The 19,177-nt window shown below is 42.5% G+C and overlaps 1 protein-coding gene across 1 annotated transcript; it reads right to left on the bottom strand.

Annotated features, from left to right (window-relative positions):
- Positions 1–1,148: 1,148 nt before the first annotated feature.
- Positions 1,149–12,440, bottom strand: LOC124038044 (UPF0690 protein C1orf52 homolog). Its single transcript, XM_046353426.1, has 3 exons — positions 12,010–12,440; positions 4,180–4,393; positions 1,149–2,821 (listed from the first exon to the last, which is right to left on the bottom strand). Exons 1-3 carry the CDS (start codon positions 12,316–12,318, stop codon positions 2,667–2,669), a joined length of 678 nt encoding a protein of 225 aa, XP_046209382.1. The 5' UTR covers positions 12,319–12,440; the 3' UTR covers positions 1,149–2,666.
- Between the last annotated feature and the right edge of the window lie 6,737 nt (positions 12,441–19,177).

Here is a 19,177-nt window from a genome sequence, read left to right as displayed (position 1 = left end):
CCAACGTATTTTGTAACAAGATACTTTCAAGAGCTGTAATTAGTTTTTTCAAAATAATTTTAATAGCGGTTCACCATTTTGTGGAATCCTTTCACCCTGCATTGGTATTAACAGTCTGATGACACTATGGTGTGATAAGAGCGTCTGCTAAATTAACTAAATATACAGCGCCTTCAGAAAGTATTCATACCGCTTGACTTTATCAAATTTTGTTGTTGTTAGTCTGAATTTAAAATGGATTAAATTAAGATTGTGTCACTGGCCTACACACAATACCCCATTTAGTCAAATTGAAATTGTTTGAGGACATTTATACTTATTAATTAAACATTTAAAGCTGAAATGTCGAGTCAATAAGTATTCAACCCCTTTGTTATGGCAACCCTACACAAGTTCCACGAGTAAAAATGTGCTTAACAAAGACACATAATAAGTTGTGTGACTAACTGTGTGTGCAATAATACTGTTAAACATTTTTTTAATGACCTCTCTGTACCCCACACATACAATTATCTGCAATGTCCCTCAGTCGAGCAGTGAATTTCAAAGACAGATTCAACCACGAAGACCAGGAAAGTTGTCCAATGCCTCGCACTGCTGAATAAGTCAAGATGTAATACTTACTTTCTGAAGGCACTGTACCACAAGAGCAAATTAGCCTTCCCCACCAGTGAGACGGTCATGGACTGTATATGGACTGTATATGGGCTGTATATGGACTGTATATGGACTGTATATGGGCTGTATATGGGCTGTATATGGACTGTATATGGGCTGTATATGGGCTGTATATGGACTGTATATGGCTTATGCATTGCTGACAGGCATTCTTTCCTTCCTCCTCGTCGTACATGTATATTTCCACACTGCATTGCAAAACCCACGTCTTGTGTGAGACATTCACTATCTTGAACATTGATGTATGTTACCTTGCTGGTCATCCACCGAGTCAGGGGGGGGGGGGGGGGAGAGTTACACCAACCGCAAATATGGTCTTCTGCTCCAGACCTGGATCTGGTACACATTTCAGGGAAGGCCAGGCACATCCCTGGAACAGGAATATGATCAAAAGCATATTTACCAGTATTTCAGATTAGCGGTCGATGACCGATATGGCAGGAATTCCTCTGATCACAGAACAGTTACAGTTAAGAATTGAGGAAACATATTTTTTTCCCCCCTAGGGCTAAATCGCCCATTATATTTGCTCCATTGACTACTGTAAATTTCAGAATAGGAAACGCACATTTCATGCATGTCACATTCTCAACAGAAAAACAGGTTACAAAATGTCAAATACACCCATTTACATTACATTTAAGTCATTTAGCAGACGCTCTTATCCAGAGCGACTTACAAATTGGTGCATTCACCTTATGACATCCAAAGTGATGTTAAACCTTAGAATGAAATGTATGATGATAGGAACCATCTATTCATAAACAGTATGTCCATACCAGCAGGGTCTAGTTTAATTGATTAATTAATAAATCACAGAGTTAAAGTAATGTTGAACAGAGGGAATCATTTCACAGGTGTTTAATTGGAAACGACTAGCTATAAAGCACTAGAGGGCTAAGGAAATCAAATAAATCACAGAGTTAAAGTAATGTTGAACAGAGGGAATCATTTCTCAGGTGTTCCCAGTCACGTCAAACACCCTTTACTTATCTGAAGTATACTGCCAGTACAGCGTGTGGTAAAATGTTCCAAGTGACTCGTTTCACAATATGGCACCTTGAACGTCACCTTGCTCCCCCCTGGTGTCTCACTCAACATTTTGCTTTGTTCATTACACGTATGCTCGATTGACCATTTAGCGTTCGCGTCAGTGTACAGTAGACTTCTTTGGTCGAGCTAAAGAATGAAAGCTAACCAACAAGTCCTTAACATTCCCTTTATTGCATCAGTTGTGTGTGTGACAAGGGAATTTACTAAAAAACTGACATTAAAAACTGTTAACTGTATACGTATTGTACAGACGCAGTAAAAGACACGGCAACATAAGTTACTACTACTGCGAATGAGCCTTTCCCTCCAGTGAAAAGGTCGTGTACCAAATGTGGCCCAATGGCGCCACCATGTGGATATTTTATGTAAATGAAAAGTTATCCACTTGGTTTCAGTCAGTCTATCAAATGCAGTCTTTCTCGACCGCAATCAATGTTCTCGCCAACAGACACACTAATAACGCAATGTCTTTACCGTACATTTCTTGCTATTCAAAAAATAAAAAAGCCACATAAAAAAATAAATCTACCCATGATCCAACTGAACCTATTTTTGATTTCCCCCAAAGCAGTTCAAAGATATTCATCCAAATCAAGCCAATAATATGTAGGTCAGGTAGTCGTCTATTTACAACGAAAACAGACACACAAACTCAGGAATAAATACGTTTTCCACTAGTGTCTGGATAATATGCGCGTCAAAGATATACCAAGGGATTACAAATAACAGTTAAAATGTTTCAATAACAATAACATCTATATCATGTGTACTGGGTAGACGAGCACTGGACCATTCACATAACCAGGGGCTGGACACGGGAGAAGAGAGAGGAGTGTCTGAGGGGGGAAGCTGTAGGACAGTCCCTGAGGGTTAGTGCACCCAGACTTTGGATCAAAAACCCAAATCAAAGCCCAGGTTTCAACCAGATCTAGGCCTCAGTCCGCGTTCTGCCTGAGAATCCTCTTCTCTTCCTCTACGAAACTCTTGTCAGAAGTGGCCTGGCCCAGATCCCGCTTCCTCTTCTCCTTCTGTTGGAAGCTCTCTACCCTCCTCTTTTTTGCTGACACGGCTGCCTCGTCTCCGTCCTCGTCTACAACAGGGAGAAAACAGCACGTCAGAATTGTAATTCAGAAATGAACTGAGATTGCATAGCCACCTACTGTGCTTAAGTCTTGCCTTAACCAGTACCGATTTCCCCCCTGCTATAAATATCAAGTTACTGTTTATCAGAGCGGGAGAGAGTCATTATCTTCTGTATGAAAGTCATTGAGAGATGTGAAGGCATAGATATAGAACCCAGGCAGATAAGCAGATACCACAGAGTTAAAGATGGTGGCGTAAGTTCACTCCACAGCTTGAAATGTCTCCACTCGCGTCACAGAATTGCTGACTTCTCAGTGGCACAACTGGCTAGTACGTTGTCAACTGGCTAGTACGTTGTCAACTGGCTAGTACGTTGTCAACTGGCTAGTACGTTGTCAACTGGCTAGTACATTGTCAACTGGCTAGTACGTTGTCAACTGGCTAGTACGTTGTCAACTGGCTAGTACATTGTCTACTGGCTAGTACATTGTCTACTGGCTAGTACATTGTCTACTGGCTAGTACATTGTCTACTGGCTAGTACGTTGTCAACTGGCTAGTACATTGTCAACTGGCTAGTACGCTGTCAACTGGCTAGTACGCTGTCAACTGGCTAGTACGCTGTCAACTGGCTTGTACGTTGTCAACTGGCTTGTACGTTGTCAACTGGCTTGTACGTTGTCAACTGGCTAGTACGTTGTCAACTGGCTAGTACGTTGTCAACTGGCTAGTACGTTGTCAACTGGCTTGTACGTTGTCAACTGGCTAGTACATGGTCTACTGGCTAGTACATTGTCTACTGGCTTGTACGTTGTCAACTGGCTTGTACGTTGTCAACTGGCTTGTACGTTGTCAACTGGCTTGTACGTTGTCAACTGGCTAGTACGTTGTCAACTGGCTAGTACGTTGTCAACTGGCTAGTACGTTGTCAACTGGCTTGTACGTTGTCAACTGGCTAGTACATTGTCTACTGGCTAGTACGTTGTCAACTGGCTAGTACATTGTCTACTGGCTAGTACGTTGTCAACTGGCTAGTACGTTGTCAACTGGCTAGTACGTTGTCAACTGGCTAGTACGTTGTCAACTGGCTTGTACGTTGTCAACTGGCTAGTACGTTGTCAACTGGCTAGTACGTTGTCAACTGGCTAGTACATTGTCAACTGGCTAGTACATTGTCAACTGGCTAGTACGTTGTCAACTGGCTAGTACGTTGTCAACTGGCTAGTACGTTGTAAAGCAAGCAGTAATGTCGTTTTGCTCCAATTTGAAAGAACACCAATGACAAATCTTGGGTTAGTTATCAGTATTTTTGCCTATACTAAGCAGGCAGACGCTGGTCAGTCATACATATATTGTTTCCCCCTACCTGAATCTGATGGCTGTTCCTCTGTGGGCAGGAAGACAGCGTTGCCCATGTGAGGCTGTGGAGCGTCTTCTCCGTTATCCTCGTAGATGTTGGACCACTTTATGGCCATGTCCATACCTGGGGGAGCTCCCTTCTTGGGCTTCTCTGTTTCTGTGGCGTAACTCTGAGGAGGGGGCACCGCATTTGTCTTCCACATCTTGAACTCCTTGGCAGGCTGCAGGCAAAAGATACTCATAATCAACTCCCCTTTTACTTAAACTAAAAAAGGGTTCCCCTATTCATCTGTGCCTTAAGGGTACGGTTTACAATGCATGGGGTTATAATACAACACCTATCCGGTGTATGTGACAAAACATATACACTAAGTGGACAGTTTATTAGGTAAACCCCATTCACAAAAAAAATAGTTTGCACCTACAGACAGTGAATCACGTGGCCGTGGCTTGCTATATATAATGCAGGTAGACAGGCATCGAGACATTCAGTTACTGTTCGATTGAATGTTAGAATGGGAAAAGCGAGTGACCTAAGCGACTGAGCGTTGTATGATCTGTGCCAGGCGTGCCGGTTCTAGGGCTGTGGCGGTCACGAAATCTCATCAGCTGGTGATTGTCAAGCAAATAATTGCCGGTTGCACGGTAATTGATTGTTAATAAACAAAATATTTAGCATCTCCTGGCTTCCCGCCCTACAAGCCACTGATGGAGACATTTGGAACATCTACATTTTAAAAAGTCTAATAAATCCATGTAATATAGACTACATCTTCACAATACATCCATTATTTATTTTAGACAGGTCTAAATAAACATGATGTTTAGAAAATGTTGTCTATTTCAGAAGAACAGAACACCATACCTGAAATTAGGGCCTGATCTGGTTATGCCATTTGGCTGTAGGCTACACTAGTTCAATTAGCAGAAAATATTTGATTAGAATTCCGTGGCATTATTTTATTTAATGAAGAATTCAATTGAACAAAGCTGAATAAAATAGAAAGGATATTTTCTCCAAACGATTTGAGGGAGTGCGCACATGCGGCTATTCTGTGTCGAGCCTGTTAACAAAGAAACAGGTACTCCTATATGCTTAATTTAGAGTTGTTAATGTAACTTTAGTTGTTCAACAAATGTTGGGCTATGTGTTTGATTTTTAATACATTGTAAGGCTATATGATGCGACTAAAGATTTGAAAAAAGTCGCTTGAAAAGGCATGAGTTCTGCTTTTTTTTGTGCAGGCTGTACACACTTCATCAGTCTCTCATTCACAATTTGACAAGCACTTGATATTGCCTTGAATTTCCCGGTGGCATCCCCTTTGTGTGGCCATAACGTACCCTAAAACAATCCATGCCTTTTGCGGCCAGTAGCCGTTGTGCCCTTGGGCTCAATATAATAATTATAATCCCTTCTCCCTGAGTGCTGCGTATTCAGAAGCATCTCTCACTCACATGGCTCTCCATCACGTGACTGGGTCTTTCTCACAGGCTACAAGTGAAGACACATGTCGAAGACGCAACTGTGCGCGTCCTTATCCAATTCCGAGGCGCATACTGAAGATGTTGGAAGAACTGTTCACATTTACTTTTCGTCAGCCAACAAGATGAGTAGGCCTAACAAACAGCAAAAGCACTAGCCTATGTCAATCTACTATCATCCATAGTACAAAAGTTGACTTATTCCATTCTGTGCGAGGAATAACTATTCCAAACAGTCTGGGACAGTTGTGGGATGCGATGGATCCCAAATTAATACAACCACTAGCATCAAAACAACTCTTTGGCGATACGATCATCGTTCTCGATTTGGCCAACCTAGGGGTGCAAATTGGCTAACCAACACTCATTAACTGGGCAATAAACAGCAGAACATTTTCCAAACGGTCAAATAACATGACTAACAGAAATTACTATCCATGTAATACAAGGAATGGACATTAAGAGATTAATTTGAATGAAAACAAGCAACAATAGCAAGCGTATCGTCTAACGCTCAAAAGGCCTATTATTGAACACACAACTGCTGTAATGAAGCAGCTCATCAAACCTCCTTTTTCAAACATTTACCAAAAAGCAATTCGCAGGAAAACACTGTTCTAAACAGTGCACTTAATGCGAATGGTTTCATATATGACAGAGATTAAAATTACTATCAGCAATTTAGAAAAAAAGGGGCTAAATCTAATAGCAACAACTAGGATGTGCTGCTAATATGACTAGGATTGTGCCATTGGCTTGTTGATATAAAAAAAAGTTGATATGAAAACGAATAGGAGAGAAATGCTGGTAATTGGCACGAGGAAGCTTTTAGAAAAGAATTGTCTCCACATTTCTATATTTGGATTTTTGCTAAGCTACTTTGAAGCAAGGTAAAACATTCCTCATTATTTGAAGTCAAACGTTCAGGTTTCAAAGAATGATACTGCCTCAACCGTGGTAATGTGGTGGGTGACGAACTGATAGCCTGCCTACCCGTTGACTATAGCTTATGCACTCGAATGGTGGGCGCGCTTTAATTACGAGTTGAAACTGAAGAAATAAAAATAGCTATTTTTAAAATTGTGGTCATCAAAAGAGGTTAACCCGTGACTGCATTTAGAATTTTTTGCACAATGACTGGGTTTATAAAAAACACATTTCACTCTAGTACTAGCTCTTCGAGGAGCTGCTCTCAGGTGAAAGGCTATTGCGATCCTCAAACTAGTTTCTGTATGCTTTGTGCGTGTGATAAATAAGATACATGACGACTAATGAAAATACAGTTGAGAAAATTACTTCCCACTAAAGCATGATCGGTCAAATATATTTTCAGCATCTAAAACCGATTAACGGTTAAGATCCCTTGGCCAAACATTTATCTTCTAAAATGTCTGTGTCAAATCAAAATTATCTGCTCCAGCTGCAGGTGGTTCTTTTGAACATAGAAAATGCGCCTTTATTAAAAAAAGAAAATGTTTTGCTCCATGAAGTAATCCAACAATATGTACGCCGCCATTTTGTCTATTTAAAATCTTCTCTTATTGATTGAGACAGGTGGGTCCACCCTAAAGTGTCTCGATCAATGAGAGAAGATCTTGCGCCCAAGAACGCCAAAGTAACCTGTTTAAATGACTATAACCCTGTAGCACTCACATTTGTAGCCATGAATTGCTTTGAAAGGTTGGTCAAAGCTCACATCAACACCATCATCCCAGACACCCTGGACTCACTCCCATTCACCCTAACAGATCCACAGATGACGTAATCTCTATTGCGCTCCAGTGGCATATATTCATGGATGCCAAGCTTCCCCCAAAAAACAGACCTAGAATAAAATATATATACATATTTTGTCTGCGTTTTCATAATTTCCTTCAATTTGCAAGAGGCTGAATGTATCTCACCGGAGAAACGCCAACCCTCTGTCTCCGTAGGCCATTATCTGATGCTATCTGGTCATAAAGAGTATGACATTGTTGCCGCCCGTAGCATTGAATGCAATGGAAGCCAGAGAGCATTTAGCCTCCCTTGTATAAAAAGTATAAAATAGCCAATAGCCAAAATAGCCAATCAGTATAAAATAGCCAGTCCTAGCACACCAAAAAAAGTGTCAAGGGAAGCCAGTTTGGATTTGGCTTCACTCCGATCACGTCGAATTAAGAGAAATACGCAATTGACAGAAAGAACTTGAATTGTTGCATCTTGTTGTGTTATTCCGGTTGCTAGCTAGCTAAAATGGACCCTTTCCTAAATTAGCCTTGTGGTTTTACCTAATTCTCCATACCGGCCAATGATTATAACGGCAATTCTGATCCAACCATAAATTCAAACATTGTGCACCTGGACTGAAAGGATGGAAATTCAACATGTAGAAGGCTAATGTTAACTAGATAATGCAGGCCCATGAAAGGAAGTTAGGCTAGTGAGCAAGCATTTTAGCCAGGAATCTTAGGGTAGCAAAAACTAAAAGCTTGTACTGTATGACAGAGTCAAGAACGCACGCAAACACACAAATCAGAACCATGGACAGCCACCGCATCTTTAGCTTAAGTTGATTGGACTAAATTGTTTTTTTTGTGTGTTTCTTTTAGTTGTCACTGTAGACTAATAAGCATAGGTGATTTAATGATGTTGAAATGTTAAAGTTGAAATGGTGATGGAATAGTGGAGGTAGCTCCTGTTTTCTTTGCGACTTGCGCTAACTGTGGTTCTAAATCAATAATAATTTAGTAGTCTGAAAATGTCAGGGGAAAAAAACAACTTGCAGGTTATGTAACTGTAGGTTATGTAACTGTTTGTTCCATGCAATATGCTTTGTGGACTTCACCGGACAGAGGTTGCCATCCGGTATTGTGATGAAACAAAGGTGTGGTTTAATCTATTCTGCCACTGTTTTCTTCGTGTCTCGGCCTTAGGCCAATATATCACGGTCGCAAGGCAAATGAACTAACGGTATAGAGCAAACACAATTATCACAACATAGGTTGTAATAGGGCTTATTTATTTCTGGCTTGGCTCCTCCAGTGATTTCACCCATGGACCACTACTGTTGCACTCCACATGTCCCTTTCCCACTTAGTCAGAAGGAACGCCTACGTGAGAATGCTATTCATTGGCTACAGCTCAGCATTCAACACCATAGTGCCCTCTAAGATCACTAAGCTAAGTACCCTGGGACTGAACACCCCCGTCTGCAAATGGATCCTGGACTTCCTGATGGGACGCCCCTCGTGGTGAGAAAAGGCAACAATATCCGCCACGCTGACCCTCAACACGGGGGCCCCTCAGGGGTGTGTGCTCAGTCCCCTCCTGTACTCCCTGTTCACCCATGACTGTGTGCCCATGCTTGACTCCAACGCCATCATTAAGTTTGCAGATGAAACGACGGTGGAAGGTCTGATCCCCGACGCCGTGATAACCTATAGGGAGGAGGTCATAGACCTGTCAGTGTGGACTACAAGAAACGGAGGGCTGAGTACGCCCCCATTCAGATCGATGGGGCTGTAGTGGAGCGGGTAAGAGCTTCAAGTACCTCAGTGTCCACATCACTAAGGGATCTATTAAGGTTCAAACACACCAACACAGTCGTGAAAATGGCATGACAACACCTTTCCCTCCTCAGGAAGCAGAAAATATTTGGAATGGGCCATCAGATCCTCAAAAAGTTCTACAGCTGCACCATTGAGAGCATCTTGATTGGTTGCATCACCACTTGGTATGGCAACCGCTTGGCACCCTATATATGACTGGGTCGAACCCTCTGCCATCCAATACCTCTATACCAGGCAGAGGAAGGCCCTAACAATTGTAAAAGCCTCCAGACACCCAAGTCATAGACAGTTCTCTCTGCTACCACACAGCAAGCAATACAGATCTGCGAAGACTGGATCCAACAAGACCCTGAAAAGCTTCTACCCCCAAGTCTTAAGACTGCTAAAGAGTTAGTTAAATAGTTAACTAAATAGCTACCCAGACTATCTTCTTTGACCTTAACTCATCACATACATTGTTACTACCATTTACCACCTGTCACTTTATTCCTAGTTAAATGTACAACTCTACTTCAATTACCTCCTACCCCTGCACATCTACTCGGTACTGGTACCCCTTGTATATAATGATGTATTTATTATTACACGTTTTACTTTTCTACTATTATTTTTTCTTTGCATTGTTGGGAAGAGCATTTCACTTAGTCCACAAATGGAGGCATACACATTGCTTCATCGAGTAAAACATTTATTTTAATAAACGGGGCATTTTCTAAATTCTAACGAACCACCTGCAACTGGACACAGACATTTGAAAAGATACATGTTTGGCCGAATCGAGAACAAAGATGGTATCGTCAAGTTCAGCTTGGTCGAAAATTCTCCGCTACGCCAAACAGTACCTACCTATCCTGTAACACTAATGGAGCATCACATTAGCCGTTACAATCTGCTAGCCATTATAGCAGATGAGCTGGCAGTCAAGTAAAGCTTTGAAAATCCCTGGAATAGAGCCTGCCAGTTGACGAGCCGTGGAAAGTTAGCGGAAGTGGATGAGGAGTTTGAATCAAGCAGCGCGTCAAGCAAAGTTGGTGAAGACGAATGTTCTGAATGGACAACGGTAGTATCGAAAAACTGGAATAAAAAGGAAAGTGTGTAAAATTGGAGTGGAGGATACTTGTATGAATGATAATGGTAATCATTTCTTGTTGGGATGCATTTGCTGAGTAAGAAAGCATATGTGGGAGACTCGTTTGAGGTGTCGAAAATGGTGAAGTATGCGCTCGGAAAAGTAGTCGGTCATAGTTACCAGGAGTGGTCTTATTTGGATTAATTGTATTTCCGAAGAACAGAGGAAGGTTGCAGTGAGAATCCAGACAACAGGTGGTGTGTTTTGAACTTCGGAGTAGAGCACCAGTCCGAGGAGTCATCTCAGGGGTGAAGACGGATGTTCAGGTTGAATCCCTGAAGAGAATTCCTGGTGAGGTTGGTGCCTGGCGTCTGACCCGCTGGGTGAATGGAGAAAAATAAGAAAGTCTGTCAGTCCTGTTGTTTTTTGATAAAGAGCAAATACCTACGCATGTGAAGCTTTGTTATGTAAGATACACTGTAAGAGCTTTCATCCCCAAACCACTGCAGTGTAAGAATTGTAAAGGATAGCGTGTGCAGATGGAGAGAGTATATTGAAGAACGGTGTGTAGAAGAACGACGGTGTTGCAATTGTGGTGGGGATCATGATCCCAAGTTCCTGGAGTGCCCTGTAAGGGTGAAGGAGATTGAGGTGGCAAACGTTAGAGCGGTCAATCAAATCTCCTATGTAGAGGGGATGAAAAGAATTGAGAAAACAAGTGATGCACCACAGCGTAGCTGCAAGTCAAAAGGTACCCCGTGTGTTAAAAATGTGAATTTTGTGGCGTTCATGGCCACAGGTACAAACTGTACAGCCCTAAAAATTGTCAAAGACCCAAGCCACCCTAGTCATAGACTGTTCTCTCTACTTCCGCATGGCAAGCAGTACCGGAGCGCCAAGAAATGTTTTTGGGACTTAATGATTTTACATCTGAAGACTTCAGACCTCCCAGGTTCCCCTTGAGCCTTTGTTGGGAAGAGATCTGTTTTTTTTTTTAACAGAAAAAGTTTGATTTAGTTTATTTACTGTTAGTTTGATAGTTTTGGTATTTAATTGCATTTGTGGGAATCCTGTTTCCATCCCGCACTGTAGGTGGCGGAATGCACATTAAATTGTGTGATCGCCAATAGAGCAAAGAAGAACTCTCCAACTTGGAGTCCTAAAACACGGAAATAAATTAACTCTGGTTTGTTCAGCCATCCCTATGGCAAAAAAAGAGGGTTTGGGAATAAACGCCGAAAATTAAATATAAGGTTAATCGTATACGTTTTGTTATATGAGATAAGAGGTCAGTTAACGAGACCTTTATGAATTATGAAACTTTTGTGAATTTAAAAAATGACGTTAGCTGATGAAAGTTATCTCACAGAACAAAACGTATAAGATCAAAGCCTGTGATTACCACAGACATTATTTTCTGCTTTTATCCTAAAACCGCCATTCATTTTCCTCATAGCAGCCTTTATCCAAGGAACCATGGCGGAGTGTCTACAAAAATTATTACTTTTTCCTCTCTAAACTTGTGGCAACACTGTAGTTTAGCTTGCTTGTAAAACTAACGTTATCTAGCTGGTAGAAAACAGTACAGTGGTGTTTCACTGGCTAATGTAACACTACACTAACGTTAGCTACTAGCAGTAGCTGCTATATTGTTGTATCGCTGTGGGAATTAGCTGGCTAGTTACATAGCAACGGAATGCTAGCTAGCTAGCTTCGTATTTTTATACAGTACCTCTTCGGGAGCTTTCACGGCGCGGCTCTCCCAATCTATCTGTTTATTCGATGGGTTGTACAGGAAGGACGGCTTGGCAACCGACTTGAAGAGCTCGTCGGGTTTGGGTAGAGGAGCTCCACTAACCGCCCGCTTAGTCCCGTGTTGGGGAGATTTGTTGCCGCTTCCAGTAGCATCGTCCTCCCCCTTTCCTCTCGATTTCTTCTGGCCCTGTTCATCAGAATCGCTGCTGTTACTATCGCTACTGTCACTCAGATCATCGTAACTCGTGAAGTAATGGAAAGAGTCTGGTTTCTTCTTATCAACCATACTGATGAAAAGATTACATTAGCTAGTAATACGTTGAATTTAACTTTAGAGATAGGAATATAATGCCCTAGCTAATTAGCAAGCAACCTTGATGATTTTGTTGGTTACTCCATTTTGAATCACTATTGCCGTAAAATGTGTAATACCCCTAAAAAATTGTCGTAAAACTATTTTCTTAAAGGAGCAGTAGTCCATTTTTTCAAGACACTCAACATAACTTTGTGAACAGTTATTTTCCTCAAGCTCAATGCACAACATTGTATATTTACCATAATCAAAATCTATTTTCATTTCTTAAACCAGGGCTGTAATATACAGTGTGTGTGAGTGTCTCCTAACCTACAGATTATTCGTATAGTATACAGTATATTCTGATAAAAAAAATATAAACACAGCATATAGACTGTTGGTCCCATGTTTCATGAACTGAAATAACAAATTTTGTTCATAAATTTATTGACATTCCTGTTAGTGAGTATTTCTCATTTGCCAAGATAATACATCCACCTGTGACAGGTGTGGCAAGAAGCTGGTTAAACAACTTGATCATTACACAGGTGCACCTTGTGTTGTGGACAATAAAAGGCCACTCTAGAATTAGCAGTTTTGTAACACAACATAATGCCACAGATGTCTCAAGTTTTGAGGGAGTGTGCAATTGGAAAGGTGACTACAGGAATGTCCACCAGAACTGTTGCCAGCTAATTTAATGTTAATTTCTCTACCATAAGTTGCCACCAATGTATTTTAGAGAATTTGGCAGTACGTCCCTCCGGCCTCAAAACCGCAGACTACGTGTAACCACGACAGCTGTGGACCTCCACATCTGGCTTCTTCACTCGCGGGATCGTCTGAGACCAGCCTCCCGGACAACTGATGAAACTGTGGGTTTGCACAACCGTGGAATTTCTGCACAAACTGTCAGAAACCGTCACAGGGAAGCTCATCTGCGTGCTCGTCGTCCTCACCAGGGTCTTGACCTGACTGCAGTTTGGCGTCGTAACCGACTTCAGTGGGCAAATGCTCACCTTCGATGGCCACTGGCACGCTGGAAAGTGTGCTCTTCATGTATGAATCCCGGTTTCAACTGTAACAGGCAGATGGCAGAGGGCTTGGCGTTTATTATGGCGTTTTGTGGGCAAGCGGTTTTCTAATGCCAACGTTGTGAACAGAGTGCCCCACGGTGGCCTGGGGTTATGCTATGGGCAGGCATAAACTGAGGCCAACAAACACAATTGCATTTTATTGATGGTAATTTGAATGCACAGAGATACCATAACAAGATCCTGACGCCCATTGGCGTGCCATTCATCCACTGCCATCACTTCATGTTTCAGCGTGATAATGCACGGCCCCATGTCACAAGGATCTGTACACAATTCCTGGAAGCTGAAAATGCACTAGTTCGTCCATGGCCTGCATACTCACCAGACATGTCACCCATTGAGCATATTTGGGATTCTCAGGATCGACGTGTACGACAGCGTGTTCCAGTTTCTGCCCATGTCCAGCAACTTCGCATAGCCATTGAAGAGGAGTGGGACCACATTCCACAGGCCACAATCAATCAGGTAGGCACCTGCGGCTTATAGACATGTGCGGCTTATTTATGTACAAAATACATATTTTTTAATAATTCAGTGGGTGCGGTTTATATTCAGGTGCGCTTAATAGTCCAGCAATTACGGTATGTTATATTGTATATTGTGAACATAACAATGGATTAAATGAGTACATTTTATACTTGTCTCTTATCTCAGGTGAGTCGATATTCACGTCAAATGATGTCATTCCCTTTCGACCACGCCCACAAATTGGTGAAATAAAATGATTTCCCATTGCAAAAGAGTCAATTTAGTTGCAGATTTTTTTGTTATACAGAAATAACAAAACATGCCAAAAAACTGCTGTGTTGTTCAATGTACTTGTAACCAGGTCAAAAATCCCGACCTACGGTTCACAATGGTCCAATGTAGCGAAATGGAGCCTGAGAGAAGAGCCCTGTGCGGCTTCAGGCTATTCGGTGTGGAAGAGTGGGAAATGTCAGGACCCGATGTCCAAGGAGGCTGACTACAGGTAGCTACAGTACGTGTATGTAAAACATTTTATCACACATAAGACATTTAGCTGGTTTAGCATAGGCTGTTTGTAACTCCAGTCACTACTGTATAGTTTGTTTATGTTGTTGGTCTTTGCCTAATATTCCAGTCTGCTCGTTTTAGTCAATTACAAAAAAACGACATTTAAGAAAAGTACAAAAGATTACTTTTCAACATTGCCTGCTCCCGAGTGTTCTCACTATTTAGCAAAACGTAATATTGTAGGGCTTCCATCATGCCCCTTTTCATGATGGTCTAGGAAAATAAACATGTTTAAATGTAATTTATATGTTATGAAAATGTTCAGACCTCATGCACTTGCAAAACAAATTGTCATAATCACAAAGATTTTTAAAAATAAATACACCTAAATATTTTCTGAATAATTTGTTCTCATGTTCATCTTCCAAGGCCATCCAGTTGTAAAAATATTTCAATTATCAAATATATACGACCACCAGGGAGCAATATAACACTTATTTTTGAATGTGTGACTGAGGCAAGAGACTGCTAGTGCAGCCCAATCACTGTACTATATCAGCCTTCATATCATGCACATATGTCTCTAAGAAGTCAACAGTTCAATTTGAGTTAAGTTTATTGTACGAAGTAGATGAAAAGCTCAAATCAAGATGCAGTGTAAAAGTACTATGTTAATAGCTGAGCTAGACTACCACTCTAACCAAACATCTAAAACAGAAATGGGCAACTCCAGTCCTTTGGGGCTGGAGTATTGTCAAACATTTCCACCATCCCTAGCAAACAGTTGATTAAACTAATTGTATTCTAAACTTTTTGTGTGATATAGGATTTGTGCAATTTAGTTTTATTGGTGTGTTTTTTGTTAGCAATAGGGTAATAGTGTAATAATTTGATTATCATTTTTATTTGTATTTACATACAGCGGCTAAAAACATAGGACTCCTGGACATGGGAGGAGATTCTGGACGGTAAGGGACCATGGGCACAGGCTGGAGAATATCGCCGCCCCAAGGCTGAGCTGGAGGCATCGACAGCGGAGAGTTGGCGGTATGAGGTGGCAGCACGGCAGCGCAGCTAGAAGCCCGAGAGGCAGCCCCAAAGATTTATTGGGAGGGCACACGGGGAGGGTGGCGAAGGCAGGTAGGAGACCCACGCCAACTTCCCGTGCTTACCGGAGAGAGAGAGGGACCGGGCTGGCACCGTGTTATGCCGTGGAGCGCACATTTTCCCCAGTGCATGTGCATAGTGCGGTACATTCCAGCTCCTCGTATCGGCCGGACTAGAGTGGGCATCGAGCCAGGTGCCATGAAGCTGGCTCTATGCATCTGGTCTCCAGTGCGTCTCCTCGGGCCGGCGTACATGGCACCAGCCTTACGCATGGTGTCCCCGGTTCCTCAGCACAGCCAGTGCGGGCTATTCCACCTCGCCGCACTGGCCTGGCTACGGGGAGCATTCAACCAGGTAAGGTTGGGCAGGCTCGGTGCTCAAGAGCTCCAGTGCGCCTGCATGGTTCGGTCTACCCAGTGCCACCTCCACGCACCAGCCCACGCACCAGCCCATCAGTCAGGAAGTTAAAGCTTGGTCGCAAATGGGTCTTCCAAATGGACAATGACCCCAAGCATACTTCCAAAGTTGTGTCAAAATGGCTCCTAATCTCAGCTCATTACCTGTATAAAAGACACCTGGGAGACAGTAACCTTTCAGATTGAGAGGGGGTCAAATACTTATATACCTAATTAAAATGCAAATAAATGTATAACATTTTTTATGTGTTTTTCAGAATTTTTAAAAATGTTATTCTGTCTCTCACTTTTCAAATAAACCTACCATTTAAATTTATAGACTGATAATTTCTTTGTCAGTGGGCAAACGTACAAAATCAGCAGAGGATCAAATACTTTTTTCCCTCACTGTAGTTGGTGAACCAGGCGAGGCAGTCATTTGAGAAACCAAGGCTGTTGAGTCTGCCGAATTAGAATGCTGTGATTGACAGAGTCGAAAGCTTTGGCCAGGTCGATGAAGACTGCTGCACAGTACTGTCTTTTATCAATGGTGGTTTTGATATCGTTTAGGACCTTGAGCGTAGCTGAGATGTACCATTGACCAGCTCGGAAACCAGATTGCATAGCAGAGAATGTACGGTCGGTGATCTGTTTGGCTTTCGAAGACTTTAGAAAGGCTGGGTAGGATAGATCTAGGTCTGTAACAGTTTGGGTCTAGAATGTCTCCCCCTTTGAAGAGGGGGATGACCACGGCAGCTTTCCAATCTTTAGGGATCTCAGACAATCCGAAAGAGAGGTTGAACAGGCTAGTAATATGGGTTGCAACAATTGTGGCAGATAATTTTAGAAAGAGAGGGTCCATATTGTCTAGCCCAGCTGATTTGTAGGGGTCCAGATTTTGCAGCTCTTTCAGAACATCAGCTATCTGGATTTGGGTGAAGGAGAAGTGGAGGAGGCTTGGGCAAGTTGCTATGGGGGGGTGCAGAGCTGTTGGCCAGGGTAGAGGTAGCCAGGTGGAAAGCATAGCCAGCTGTTTATAAACGCTTATTGAAATTCTCGATTATCGCAGATTTATCGGTGGTGACAGTGTTTCCTTGCCTCAGTGCAGTGGGCAGCTGGGAGGAGGTGCTCTTATTCTCCATGGACATTAGTGTCCCAGAACATTTTGGAGTTTGTGCTACAGGATGCAAATTTCTGTTTGAAAAAGCTAGCCTTTTCTTTCCTAACTGCCTGTGTATATTGGTTCCTAACTTCCCTGAAAAGTTGCATATCACGGGGACTATTCGATGCTAATGCAGTACGCCACAGGATGTTTTTGTGCTGGTCAAGGGCAGTCAAGTCTGGAGTGAACCAAGGGCTATATCTGTTCTTAGTTCCATTTTTTTGAGTGAGGCATGCTTATTTAAGATGGTGAGGAAAGCACTTTTAAAGAATAACCAGTAATCCTCTACAGACGGAATGAGGTCAATATCCTTCCAGGATACCCGGGCCAGGTCGATTAGAAAGGCCTGTTCACTGAAGTGTTTTAAGGAGCGTTTGACAGTGATGAGGGGTGGTCATTTGACCGTGGACCCATTATGGACGTAGGAAATGAGACAGTGATCGCCGAGATCCTGGTTGAAGCAGAGGTGTGTTTAGAGGGCAGGTTGGTCAGGATGATATTAATGAGGGTGCCCGTGTTTACGGACTTAGGGTTGTACCTGGTGGGTTCCTTGATAATTTGCGTGAGATTGGGGGCATCTAGCTTAGATTGTAGGACTGTCGGGGTGTTAAACATATCCCAGTTTAAGTCACTTAACAGTACGAGCTCTGAAGATAAATGGGGGGCAATCAATTCACATATGGTATCCAGGGCACAGCTGGGGGCTGAGAGGGGTCTATAACAGGCGGCAACAGTGAGAGACTTATTTCTGGAAAGGTGGATTTTTAAAAGTAGAAGCTCGAACTGTTTTGGCACAGACCTGGATAATACGACAGAAGTCTGCAGACTATCTTTGCAGTAGATTGCAACTCCGCCCCCTTTGGCAGTTCTATCTTGCCGGAAAATGTTGTAGTTGGGGATGGAAATTTCAGAAATGTCGGTGACCTTCCTAAGCCAGGATTCAGACACGGCTAGAACATCATGGTTGGCGGAGTGTGCTAAAGCAGTGAATAAAACACACTCAGGTAGGAGGCTTCTGATGTTAACATGCATGAAACCAAGGCTTTGGTTTATCTAGGCTCTTGGTGTAAAAATGTTGTCATGTGGAACAGCACATTATTTTGCAGGGAGGGGGACGTACGTTTATCAGTAATGAAAGTTGTCATCACTTATAGAAAAAAATATGAATCCTTGAATTAGATTTGTCTTTTGGCAAACATTCAGATTATCACATGCAAAAGCCTTGGTGGGATGAGGTGATTATTCTAACTTTCAGCAGTAGAATACAACTGCAGTCCATTTGTATTCTACTGCCTGCTCTGCTCTGGTCAACAGTAGTGCACTATGTAGGGAATAGGGTGCCATTTGGGACGTAAGCCTAGACAGCCACTGACTGAGTGAAATCTGCTCTGAGCTGGATCAACATATCATAGGACAACGTTATCCTGTCTCGTTTTTGCTTGAAGTTATTCGTCAACTGATATTTATGTCAATTGGCCATGCTCCCAGCAGGCTTTGCGGTGCCAATGGGAAAAGATGAGCGTCAACCACTTGGTGTTTATGTCAATACACTGCAGTCAATGGGAAAAGATCCGTGTTGGAGGGTTGACGTGTATGTCAATACACTGTGTTCAATTTGAAAAGATGCGCGTCACAGAGTTGATGCTTATGTCAATACTTTCCAGTAAATGGGGGGCTTAGACAGACAGACGTCTCTCTATTCCCCCCTCTCACAGTCTCTCCTTCTCTTTGCCTGTCTCTATCCCCCATCCTCCTTAACCCCTATCTCTTCTTTCTCCCTCTGCTTTCTCTTTCTTCCTTACTGCTCTTTCTTTTTCCCTCTCTGCTCTCTCTCTCTCCACTTCTCCTTCTCCCCCTCTCTCCTTCCTCCACAGACAGAATATTGACACATAAATATGTGTCAACACAGGCCATCCCTTTAAGGTAACGATGGGTTGTGTGAAAGGATGGGTAGCTTCAAGTAAGATCTACCTTTCTGCAATGTAGTCGGGGTGGGCCGACTTAATTAATTGTGACACGTGGCAAGGACTACAGGCAAATCCAGTTGTCTGGTGCCGACTGAAGCCTCCCTCCCAGACAAGCTTAACACAGATTGCATCCCTGGCTGTGTCCTC

Source organism: Oncorhynchus gorbuscha, linkage group LG06 (genome assembly GCF_021184085.1).
Source record: "Oncorhynchus gorbuscha isolate QuinsamMale2020 ecotype Even-year linkage group LG06, OgorEven_v1.0, whole genome shotgun sequence".
NCBI lineage: Eukaryota > Metazoa > Chordata > Actinopteri > Salmoniformes > Salmonidae > Oncorhynchus > Oncorhynchus gorbuscha.
Note: the sequence above shows the minus strand (reverse complement) of the source record. Positions and strands in the feature narration are given on the sequence as shown.